This window comes from Anolis carolinensis, chromosome 1 (assembly GCF_035594765.1).
Source record: "Anolis carolinensis isolate JA03-04 chromosome 1, rAnoCar3.1.pri, whole genome shotgun sequence".
Lineage (NCBI taxonomy): Eukaryota > Metazoa > Chordata > Lepidosauria > Squamata > Dactyloidae > Anolis > Anolis carolinensis.
The window spans coordinates 220581730-220594298 of record NC_085841.1 but is presented as its reverse complement, the minus strand read 5'-3'; the positions used below and the strand labels follow the sequence as shown (position 1 = coordinate 220594298).

Below are 12569 nucleotides of genomic sequence, written 5' to 3'. Positions count from 1 at the left end.
TAGGGATTTAGAGGAACAATTTAATTACTGGAAACCAAACGAAGTGAAGTTCTTTTCCCTTGTCAGAAAACATAAGAAAAAAAGCAAGGGGTACCTTCAAAATGATTGCCTATCTGTGTATGGTTGTGAAAGCTAGCCACCGAAGGAAGTTAATAGCTGGGGTATCAACTCAGTTGAAATATGGTACCAGAGGCGGGTTCTATGGATGCCATCGACTGCCAAAAAGACAAATAAATGGGTCTTAAAGCAAGTCAAGCCTTAACTGTCTCTAGAAGCCAAGATGACTAAAATGTTACTGCTGTATTTTGTAGAGATGGGACCAAAATCTGTTTCGTTTGTTTCATCTGTGTTTTTGTTTCGTGCCGTTCATTCATCTGGCACGACACAACAGACTCCTCCCCAAGCAGAAGAAGCAGTGAAACGAAAGAAAAGTGGGAACAGTAACCGTTTGGTAGCCTGATTTTCGTCTCACATTGGTGGCAATGAGTGGACTTCCCATGCTCCCCTTCCCCTCGGTTTTAGGGCTAGAGGGTCACACCATTTCGCTGATCCCCAGGCTTTCTCCAGCATTCATTTGAGTTGCCTTTGAATGTGGATAGGCAAAATGCAGTCTGTGGCTCACTGATTCTGTTTTTGCAGCCTTTTTCTTCAGGCTCTGTTAATTTATTAAATGGGTCGCAAGGCGCCCCTGTACTTTTCAATACACAGACAAAGTGACTCTCTTTAAGAGAGTGTGTGTGTGGCCTCCAGGCCCAAAGTACCTGTGACTGCCAGGGCTTGCAGCTGAGCACCGAGCAGAGGAGCAGAGTGCCTCTTAGGCACTTGGCACTCGGTGCTCGCCTGTAAGCCCTGGCAGTCAAGGGTTCTTTGTGTCAGATTATTTGCAGCGCAGCAGTAGTTGGATGGAAGCAGTGGAACGCAGAACAAAGAGACACTCAGAGACGTTGGTAAAACTATTTACAAAGTTTTACTGTATGCAGCAATAATCAACACAAACAAACTTGCAGACGACAGACGAACACAGGACTGCTCTGTTCTCCAACAGAACTTGACTCGAACTCTAGGCAGATAGAACTGAACTGAACTGAACTGAACTGATGCAATCGTTATGCACAAACACTTGTGTCTGGATACTCCCTAGTTCCAGCCACGCATCAAGGTCATCATAGCTTCTTGGCAATTAACTCTTTCCACATTATGGTACAATCTGAATGATGCAATCAGTTGCAATACAAGCATGGCACAAATTTCATTTAAACACTATCAATACACAAATCCCCATTAACACTTTGGGCCTGCAGGCCACACACACACTCAAAGAGCCTGTGACTGCCAAGACTTGCAGGCGAGTGCCAAGTGCCTAAGAGGCGATCTGCTCCTCTGCTCGGCGCTCAGCTGCAAACCCTGGCAATCACAGTGCTTTGGGCCTGGAGGCCACACACACACGCTCTTTCCCTGTTTGTTGAAAAGTACGGGAAGCCTTACTACCCATTTAAAAATATAATGGAGCCTGAAGAAGAGCCAAGAACTGCAAAAACAGCATCAATGAGCCACAGACTGCATTTTGCCTATCCACATTCAGAGACGGGTTTACCCCACCAACTCTAACAACTCAAATGAATGCTGGAGAGAGCCTGAGGATCAATGAAATGGTGAAACCCTCTAGCTCTAAAACTGAAGGGAAGTGGAGCATGGAAAGCCCTCCCATGTTGGCCAGTGGGACAAAATTTTTGTTCATTTCAACAAAAGAACGAAACAGCTCATTCGGAAAGGCCACGTTTCTAGAAGCAGCGCTCGAAAATGAAAATTCGTGGGGCCATACGAATAAAACAAACAGAAACAGATAGTGATTCTATACAAAAGCTGCGCATATTATGAGAAGACACGATTCACTAGAAAAGATAATAATGGTTTTTTGGTAAGGTAGAATGCAGTAGGAAAGGAGGAAGACATTACAGACGGGTTGGCTCTATCAAGGAAGCCATGGCTTTGAGTCTACAAGACTTGAGCAGGGCTGCGGAGAATACTGTAACTTGGGGATCTCTTATTCATGGGATCACAATACGTTGAAGTCAACTTCACAGCAATTAACAACACAAAATATTCAACATTTGGACCAATGCTGTCGTCCAATAGAACCAATCTTTCTGGATTATAAATCCATAGTCTGAATTCTTTGAATAGATATGGTTGAATGATTGAGGTGGTAAAAACTGATCACTTCAGTTGTACAGTAGAGTCTCACTTATCCAAGCCTCACTTATCCAAGTTTCTGGATTATCCAAGCCATTTTTGTAGTCAATGTTTTCAATATATCATGATATTTTGGTGCTAAATTCGTAAATACAGTAATTACAACATAACATTACTGCGTATTGAACTGCCTTTTCTGTCAAATTTGTTGTAAAACATGATGTTTTGGTGCTTAATTTGTAAAATCATAACCTAATTTGATGTTTAATAGGCTTTTCCTTAATCCCTCCTTATTATCCAAGATATTCGCTTATCCAAGCTTTTGCCGGCCCGTTTAGCTTGGATAAATGAGACTATACTGTAGTTTTGAAAGGATAAAACATATCCTTCATAATTGTGAAGCCATAGTATTTAGTTTCTCTGGGATGGATTTTAATCCTTCAGTATGAAGCAACTCCTTATACTGTATCATACATTGATATTTTTAAATTTATTGGTCCCTCTGAGATCTAAGCACCAACTTTGTGTTGGATTGTGGGCTTGACACCGAAGAGTCTCATTTTCAAATGACCAGATTTTTCTACTGATTTTTGGGCCGGGCTGTGGCGCAGGCTGTTGAGCAACCAGCTGCAACAAATCACTCTGACCAAGAGGTCATGAGTTCGAGGCCAGCTCGGAGCCCCGTGTTTGTCTTGTCTTTGTTCTATGTTAAGGCATTGAATGTTTGCCTTATATGTGTAATGTGATCCGCCCTGAGTCCCCTTCGGGGTGAGAAGGACGGAATATAAATACTGTAAATAAATAAATAAATACATTTTTATTTTTTTCTCATATAAGGTTAAAGCTTTGTCTTAACGAGTATTGTGGCTTCAGTTTCTCAGATACCTTTATCTTTCTGGAAGGCTATCCATCAAATATTTGTAACACTGCAGTAAGGAAAGCTAGTTTTTCTAAACTGTTTAGCTTTAGAAAGTCAATGTAATGACTATATTAGAAGGATCAGTGAAATGACTATAAACAGGTATTAGAAAACAATCATTTAAAGTCTTCTGATTTTTTTAAATACTACCAGAGTGCCAGAGGCAAGTTTTAGAAAGCTTTTTTCTCTACCAGAAAGAATATGTGCGTGTTTTTAGCAGAGCCTTTCAGTGTAAGATGAGAACAGTTGCAGTGGAAGTAATTGCACTGGTCGATAATCTTGTACAAAATCCTGGTACTGCAACTCCTTTTATTTGTTCTTTTTTCTTTTTCTTTTTTACAAATCTTAGCACAAAGCCTCCTAAAAATGAAAATGCTTCTTTTGAGGCCAGGAGGTTTTGTGAAAGCATATGAAAAACGATTGGCCATTTAAGTTACCAGATAGCATGTCAGGTTCTATTGATGTTCTTTGATGGACTGCTGAACTTTGGGTCTTAAAACAGATTGGTCTCTGCCACAATAAAGAAAGTTGTGTTTCCTTTTTTCTTCACAAAACCATAATACCCAGTTCAGCAAAATTGGACATAGATGATTGCACCTGTATGAGATTGAGCTAGTGGCAAGCTTGAGCTATACAATTTTGTCCACTGAGGTAAGAGATCAGATTAGTTTTTATGAAAGCTTCAAATGCTGCAGGAAAAGAGCACTGGCCCTGTGGGACAAATGCAGCCTAAAGTTATCACTGTCATGTGAAACCAAAAGATGGATTTATTTTCTACAGACGTAATGTCTGTCCTTTGCCGGCCTACCTTCTATTCACATTATTGGAGATGAAGAAAAATAAACCACACTGCTAACTGTTCTTTAGGGAAGACCGGGAAGCAAAATTTACATTAAACCCATTTTGTGTTTCATTTTAATTAATAATTTTATTTTTTATTCCTGTCAATAGACCATAAAACAGACAATGAAGATATAAAATTCAAACTGAAATAAAGGATAACTATTAAATTAATACTACAGCAGAGGCAGCTGTAACAGAAACAGTGTACATATCAAAAAAAAGTATGATAGAATGGACACAGAACAACCTGATTTCACTTAGAGTGCTTTCAGACAGCCCTACAACACAGGACAGGGAACTCAGTTTTAAAATGTGGTACCTGAGAGGCAGTCCAGACAGAGAGAGCTGAATCCAGTACATCCTCTGCCGCTGTCCTCACAGCTTTTTTTTTTTTAATTTGGATTAAGATGGAGGGCCGACATCCAGCAGAAGTTTTTTTAATTCACTCCGGAGATGCGCATATGTGATTCAGTGCATAACGGAGCGATTTTTAAAAAACTTCCCTCACATCTCTTTCTTCCCCAATTCTTAAGTCAGGTTCTCTTTAAGATTACAAAGTGTAAAAGACAGAATTTGTATTTCCTTTTCCTTTTTGCTTCCCTGAGCCTCTTGTTTCAGCTGTTTCGGGCATCAAGCATATAAAGGTGCGCTTTTTAGGAGGAATCGGGTTTGAAGGGCAACTTTTGAACACATGTTTTCCAGCCCTTAATCCAATTCCTTCTGATTCCTCCTGATTGTTTAGCCACCACCCCCCTTAACCTGATTTAACCTGAGTTATAATGCATGTGTAGAAGCACCTTAGTGATTTAGTTTTGATCGCTGCAGCAAGAAACTTGACCTTTCCAATTTCCATTTAATTACTGTATGCCATTAATGCAGAGCTCCCTGCATATGAACAAAGCAAAAGAAAATAATATAATTTTTATAATAGAGAGGAATAATAATAATAATAATAATAATCATCATCATCATCATATCATACTTTATTTCTATACCTTCCTATCTCCCGGATGGGACTCAGGGCGGTTTCCAATCATAAAACAACACATACATTACATAGCAGCATAGGTAAAGGTTTTCCCCTGACGTTAAGTCCAGTCATGTCTGACTCTGGGGGTTGGTGCTCATTTCTAAGCCGAAGAGCCGGCGTTGTCCGTAGACACCTCCAAGGTCATGTGGCCAGCATGACTGCATGGAGCAGTATAATAATACATTATTAAACAAGGTAAAACAATACAATTATATAGCAATAAATAACACACAACCTGATCAAGGGGACAGGAACCATAAACCCAATATATTAAAGTGTCATTTCAGGCTAGCTAAATCTTTTACAATATATTCAGGCCCAGAGATTGACGGTATTCCAATGTAATTTCATTGCCACTGCTTTCACTTGCGCAAACTCTAGAAATTCCAAAAAATCTGCTTTTGACAACTGTTGGTAGCGAGAAATTGAGATTGGCCTTCTGTTATTTAGCAATGTTTAGAGCTAATGGGCTGCAGAGTTCATTTTACATATTCCGATTTGGCAGTGCACTTGAGTGTGTGTAGGTGTGCGTTTAGGAGCCAAGACACGAGCTTAAGGCAGCACAAGTGTTCTGCAGTTGAACAGGTGAAACTATTACACACATTGAGAACTCCAAGGTATGCAATCACATAAAGCAAACTTCCTAAACTTGTGGTCACAACCCCAAATTGAGTTGCATAAGCGAATAGTTGGGGTCATGAAAAATTTGGCCAGAAGTTTGGAGTAATCACAGCATCAGCTCCAGCTGCCTATAACCTGCACACATTAGTGGCTCTTTCTCTGGTCTTTCCTTCTGGGGAAGAGACTGACTAACCTACCTGCCCACACTCCCCACGGCAACTGTTGCACAGGGTAGGAAGGAGAGATGTTTTGCATACCTGTATACCCAGGGTTGCATAAAAACTTATCAGGCGAAAAGGAATCACAACTTTAAAAAGTTCAAGAAACCCTGATATAGAGTACCTTTATACATCCACAGTGCCTGTTTCCAAATGTTACACATGAACGTGGATCTCAGAAGTGGAACCATGAATGCTGGAACACAGCCACAACACAAACTCACACGATCACTTACGTGCATGTGGAAATACAGGCAAGGGACATTCATTATGGCCTGCACAATATACCAAGCACAAACCTCTGTGAAATGAATGGAGATTGTACGAGGTCACCGACATATAAGTATTTCATGCTGCCTGAAGTAATTGAATGTGGGCTTGAATATGACAGCTTCTCATTCTTTTGTACTTCATTGCTCCAGAAAAGACTGCCTCCACTCATCCAACAGAACTCTATTTAGGTTTTGTGTGACAACAAAGATTCACTGCAGCTTTGATGCGCATGTTTATTGTGAGACATGCAACTCTCCAGCATGAACAATGAGTCTTTGGTGGCCAATATATGGCCTGTGAAATAGAGAGGAAATTTAACTTATCCCTTTGGAAATCAGCTTAAATCAAAATATTTCCTCTTCACTAGTTTGTGTACCACTCCCTGATTGTCCATGTTTCTTTAAAAAAAAGATATAATGACTTTGGAGTAAAACCAAAAAAGACTGACAAAATATGTTTAGAAAAACAGGTCCATAGTTGCACAGATAATTATATGGGTGCAGAATCTGTACATGCCTTTGTGGTGCACCAGATATACAGTAGAGTCTCACTTATCCAACGTTCTGGATTATCCAATGCATTTTTGAAGTCAATGTTTTCAATGCATTGTGATATTTTGGTGCTAAATTTGTAAATATAATAATTACTACATAGCATAAATGTGTATTGAACTACTTTTTCTGTCAAATTTGTTGTATAACATTATGTTTTGGTGCTTAATTTGTAAAATCATAACCTATTTTGATGTTTAATAGGCTTTTTCTTAATCTCTCCTTATTATCCAACATATTCGCTTATCCAACATTCTGCCGGCCCGTTTATGTTGGATAAGTGAGACTCTACTGTATGTACCATGCCGTTTACATCCTCTACAAGCACAATTACTTGATAAAGTTTCCATTGATTATGTATTTATCCAATGCCCATCAGCACCTTCTATCATGGCCAATGGTCAAGGATAATTAAATTTATAATCTAGTAATATCTGAAGGTTCATAGTTGCCTCATCTCTGCCAATATACATTTATCTAGAATGTAAAAACACAACTACACTGCAAAATATGCAGCATGGCACCACTTTAAAGGCCATGGCTCAATGCTATGGAATCCCAGAAGCTGTAGTTTAGTGAGGCATCAACATCCTTTGACAGAAAAGGCTAAAGACCTTATAAACTGCAGTAATTCTACAGAGTAGATGCACATTAAGTCTATCTGAATTCAGTAAGATACAGAATTGGTTTTGTATCACAATGCCACTATGGTTAAGTTAGCCTATGAGAGGAACTTCATCAGGGCCATCCAGTGAGATTTGTATTTTTCTCATCTTCTCATTTAGCAGCTTCTAAATACAGTATGGCAGGCATATTGGCAACATGTTGAATTTCATAAGGACCAGCATGTCAGTGAGGCTGTTCATGTGAAATAGTCCTTCCACATTTGCCAAGGTTAGGAGCACAGAGTGCCATCAAAAGTGAAAAAACAGAATATAAATTAAAAAATAACAAATGCTGTATTTCAACCCTAAGGTAAAGGTAAAGGTTTCCCCGGACGTTAAGTTCAGTCGTGACCGACTCTGGGGGTTGGTGCTCATCTCCATTTCTAAGCCGAAGAGCCGGCGTTGTCCATAGACACCTCCAAGGTCATGTGGCCGGCATGACTGCAGGGAGCGCTGTTACCTTCCTACCGGACCTATTGATCTACTCACATTGGCATGTTTTCGAACTGCTAGGTTGGCAGGAGCTGGGGCTAACAGCGGGCGCTCATTCTGCTCCCAGGATTTGAACCTGGGACCTTTTGGTCCGCAAGTTCAGCAACTCAGCGCTTTAACACACTGTGCCACCACTGTGCCACCTCTAGAGAACACTTATCTAGGCATTTCTAGGTCCTGTAGCATGATTGGTCAACTTCTGATGGACCTAGAAATGCCTAGAGATAACATATGTTTATAGTCACATATAGGGCAATAGCATAGGTGGTGGCACAAATGCTTAACTGAAATGTGGAGGGACAATTAATTGTGTTACCTAGATCCTTAATCACCGTAAATTTGTTAGTACCAACTGTTTCTAAGTGAAAATTAGTCATGTTCTTCCCTAAGTAGGCAACTATAAAACCTTTTATTTGATTGAGCCTTGTTATAAGAAGAATGAGAAAATATAAACATTTGGCGATGTAGGAAACATTCTCCAGAAAATAGAAATGATTTCAGGGGCACAAGCAAGTTCAGAGATTGTATTGCTAGCAGTGTTTATCAGGTTTCTGGTAAATGTCAACTAATCAAAATTAATCTGTCATAACTAAATATAGCTGTAGATTGAAGATGGCATATTGACACAAGCTAATATTTCTCCAAATTGACCATGGGCACCACTGGGTTACATGCAAATAGAAACATTTCAGTTAAAAATCATGATAGGAGATGCAGCCATGGAACTATATGTTCTTTTTCTGAAATTGTGTATGTCATTAATTACTGAGATTACCACTTCGTGATGAGTTACTGACTCTTTTCAGAGATTTGCTTTAATGAGGGAGGACTCGAAATAGGACAGAAAGGCTATGTCATGCTTTCTTTCCCCACCATGCTGGTCATTGCCAGGAATACACAGCTGTTGTTTACTTGTGATTCATCTTTTGTTTCCCTAGTACTGTTCAGATTGATAGATAAATGACCTGGAATCATATTGAAAATGTAAACCAATATAGTGGATCATAGGGTGTATCTACACTGCAGAATTATATGCAGTTTGACATCACTTTAACTGCCATGTCTCAGTGCTATAGAATCCTGGGATTTGTAGATTGATGATGAACCAGCTCTCTTTGGCAGAGAAGGCTAAGGACTTTGTTAAATTACAGTTCCCATTATTCCATAACATTGCGACATGGCAGTGTCAAACCAGAGAATTAGGGAAATAATGAGCACAGTGAAATGCAGTAATGTATCTGGGCAAACCAGGCCTAGAGCAAAATACTGTATTTGATGGCTGAAATCTGAACATATGGACCGACAACACTGAAAAATATTGTATCTAAAATCAATATTTTTAATATATAGATTTTCAATAAAATCTAAAATCTCTTAAAATTTGCCCTGTGCAAGATCATCAAGATATGCTAGGTTGGATATTGGAAATGCTTTAGCAGTACAAGAAAAACAATGCATTATGTGAATGTCTCAAATCTGATGACACCAGGAAAGAGTGATGGCTATGCAACTAGGCTTGTCAAGCTTTCTCTTTTTTATAGCTGAAAAAGGAAGAATATATGTTAGAATATTCAGCTTGGATTTCCATCACCAATTTTGAACTTTCCCTGTAACATAGATCTCAAAATGTAATTATCCCGCGCTTCCTCAATTACCATGTACCCTGTTTCCCAGAAAATAAGACATCCCCGGAAAATAAGACCTAGAAGAGGTTTTGCTGAATTACTAAATATAAGGCCTCCCCCGAAAGTAAGACCTAGCAAAGTTTTTGTTTGGAAGCATGCCCGGCGCCTGCCAAACAGAACACCAGAGCATGCAGAATAGGTAAATGTACATACCAGTTGTACATGGAAATAATGGTAGTAACAAGAAATTCTTGATAGGATTCACAGTTTGTCTGGTTATGTTGGCTTGTGATGACAACTATTGTATAGTATATAATAAATGTTCAAATTTTTTGTTCAGCAATAAATGTGAATTCTTCTTCATTGAAAAATAAGACATCCCCTGAAAATAAGACCTAGCACATCTTTGGGAGCAAAAATTAATATAAGACACTGTCATATTTTTAGGGAAACACGGTATCTCAATTCTTTGATAATTATCATTTTGTTCAATACTTGTCGTTATTAACTCATGCTTTTTTACATAAGCCTATGCCATCCCTTGAAAGCAATGCACATCTAATTAGATAAAAGATAGTTGTATCTAACTGTAAAATATTCAGAATACAACCCCTGCTTATTCCAAAGTTTTCACAATTTCATCGCCTTTTTTGTATCCTGGTGCTCGGACTTCATTAGCAAAGCCCAGCTCACTTTTCATCATGATAAGTGTGCTACTTCATCCTCTGAGAAATAATGCAATATGAAAGCCAAGATTTCCTGCTATAAATTATCCTATATTACAAATGCCATCTGGGATTATTTCCTTTGCATAGTAATTACTGTTCAGAAAGAAAGCGTCTTCTGCACTTCCAAAGAATTAACAAGCCATGCAGCACAGAAGGTATAACAAAGTTGTGGTCTCAGAACAGGTGGATATCTTGGCTACCTTCCAGGATCCCTCTTCAGCTTGTACGTGAACTATACATATTAAACAGAGGTGGCTAGAGAGGACATCATGTGCAATGCTTTTCTCTAGTGCCAAGTTAGCAGCACTTTTATCAGTCCTACATATAAAAACGTTGCCTTTTTCTCTCCTTAGACGGATCACATTGTCTTAGAAAATATTCCACGGGCCACATGTTTGGAAGCAGATCAGTCTCAGAAAGTCCTGTGGGCAAACATTTGTTCCTCCTCCAACCCGTATCAGAAGTGGCAGTTTGGAAATTACTATGCCGACTGAAGAGAAAGATGAGCAAACCAGACACGAGAGCTGCCTTGCAATCCAATGAATCCCAGGATGACAGCTGTGAAACTCCTAATAGCAGCAAGTGCAAAACTGGCAGCTCACTTCCAAACCACAGTTGAAACCCGTCAATTTAAAAGAAGCATATGGACAGATCAGAAGATGGAGCGAGACCGCAACTGATTTAATGTGTCTTGATGCTAGCCAGGTGTGTCACCTCAAGGGGCACTTGGCAGGAATCGGGGGAGGGAGGAGGATAAAACTGACAGAAAAGAGAACTTAATTCCAATTTTTGCTAGAACTGTGGTAGCTCAGCTGCCAAAGAGTGAGTCAAACAACAGGGCTCATAACATAAAATCTGTGAATTATAGTTTTTTTTATTGATTTGTTATTTTTTTAAAAACTGTGGACATTCTTTTTTCTCTTTCTCTGTTTCTCTTTCTCTCTGTCTCAAAATATCCAGTGTATCAGTGGGGATATGTCCCCAGACTCTGAATGGATACACAAAACCATGGATAATAGTGAACTGTGTTGAAATGAAGGACCTCTGGAGCAAGAAAACCATAAAGTTGTGTTGGAAGACCTAGAAAATGCCTACAGAGAACTTGTTTTGTCAGATTTTGCTAAATGAAACTACGGATAATCATCCTGTGGATATGCGGGTTTTTATATCTCAAATCTTCTTCCCAAAATGCATGTCCTGAACATAGGAACTGGCAGCTATTCATAGCAAAAGTCTGGTATAAAACAAATACAGTAGAGTCTCACTTATCCAAGCTAAACGGGCCGGCAGAACCTTGGATAAGTGAAAATGTTGTATAATAAGGAGGGATTAAGAAAAAAGCCTATTAAACATAAAATTACATTATGATTTTACAAATTAAGCACCAAACCATCCTGTTTTACAACAAATTGACAGAAAAAGCAGTTCAGTACACAGTAATGTTATGTAGTAATTACTGTATTTACGAATTTAGCACCAAAACATTGCAACATTTACTACAAAAACATTGACTACTAAAAGGCAGACAGCCTTGGATAATACAGAACATTAGCTTGGATAAGTGGGACTCTACTGTACTTCAAATTGTCTTCAGAAGCATGCAAGCAAAGTTTTCATGCTGACACCTTTGAGAAACCAGGGACAAACCCAGGCCAAAATATTGAGACCATCAGCCCTCCCCATCTTGGTTTTCACATCCTGGGATATGCATTTATCTCTGACTTTTCAAAAATAGCAACGAGTGCCTCTCATAAAATAATTTCTTCAGGACAAATTAGTTGTAAGTACACAAAGCAAGTCTTTCAACACTATATCAAGTCTCATTCTGCTACACCAGAAAATTGTTACCCTTTCTCATAAAACAATTAAATATGGTTTCACATTTTTTAGAACATGGCAAAATTGCATAGGTAAAGGTAAAGGTTTCCCCTGACATTAAGTCCAGTCGTATCTGAATCTGAGGGTTGGTGCTCATCTCCATTTCTAAACCGAAGAGCCGGCGTTGTCCGTAGACACCTCCAAGGTCATGTGGCCGGCATGACTGCATGGAGCACTGTTACCTTCCCGCCGGAGCGGTACCTATTGATCTACTCACATTGGCATGTTTTCGAACTGCTAGGTTGGCAGAAGCTGGAGCTTAACAGCGGGCGCTCGCTCCGCTCCCCGGATTTGAACCTGGGACCTTTCGTCTGCAAGTTCAGCAGCTCAGCACTTTAACACACTTCGCCACCGGAGCATGTGTTCTTGTATATCGGGGAGCGTTGACGAAGTGTGGCTCCATTGCTCCTAGGCAGCACAAGAGTTGCAGCTCAACAATATTTGGAGAACTGCCTGATTCCCCATCTGGTAAGAGGTTAAAAGGATGGGCTGTTTTTGATTGTATACTCCGCATTGTAGGGATTTTGCCGTTT

General features: G+C 39.5%; 1 protein-coding gene across 1 annotated transcript in view; it reads left to right on the top strand.

The window, feature by feature from the left end:
• Window positions 1–11310, top strand: part of galnt5 (polypeptide N-acetylgalactosaminyltransferase 5) — a 56849-nt gene extending 45539 nt beyond the window's left edge. Inside the window, exon 10 of the mRNA XM_003224607.4 lies at window positions 10512–11310. Coding sequence (XP_003224655.1) covers window positions 10512–10652 — 141 coding nt within the window. The 3' untranslated portion in view covers window positions 10653–11310. The remainder of the gene's footprint in view (window positions 1–10511) is intronic.
• Window positions 11311–12569: the final 1259 nt, after the last annotated feature.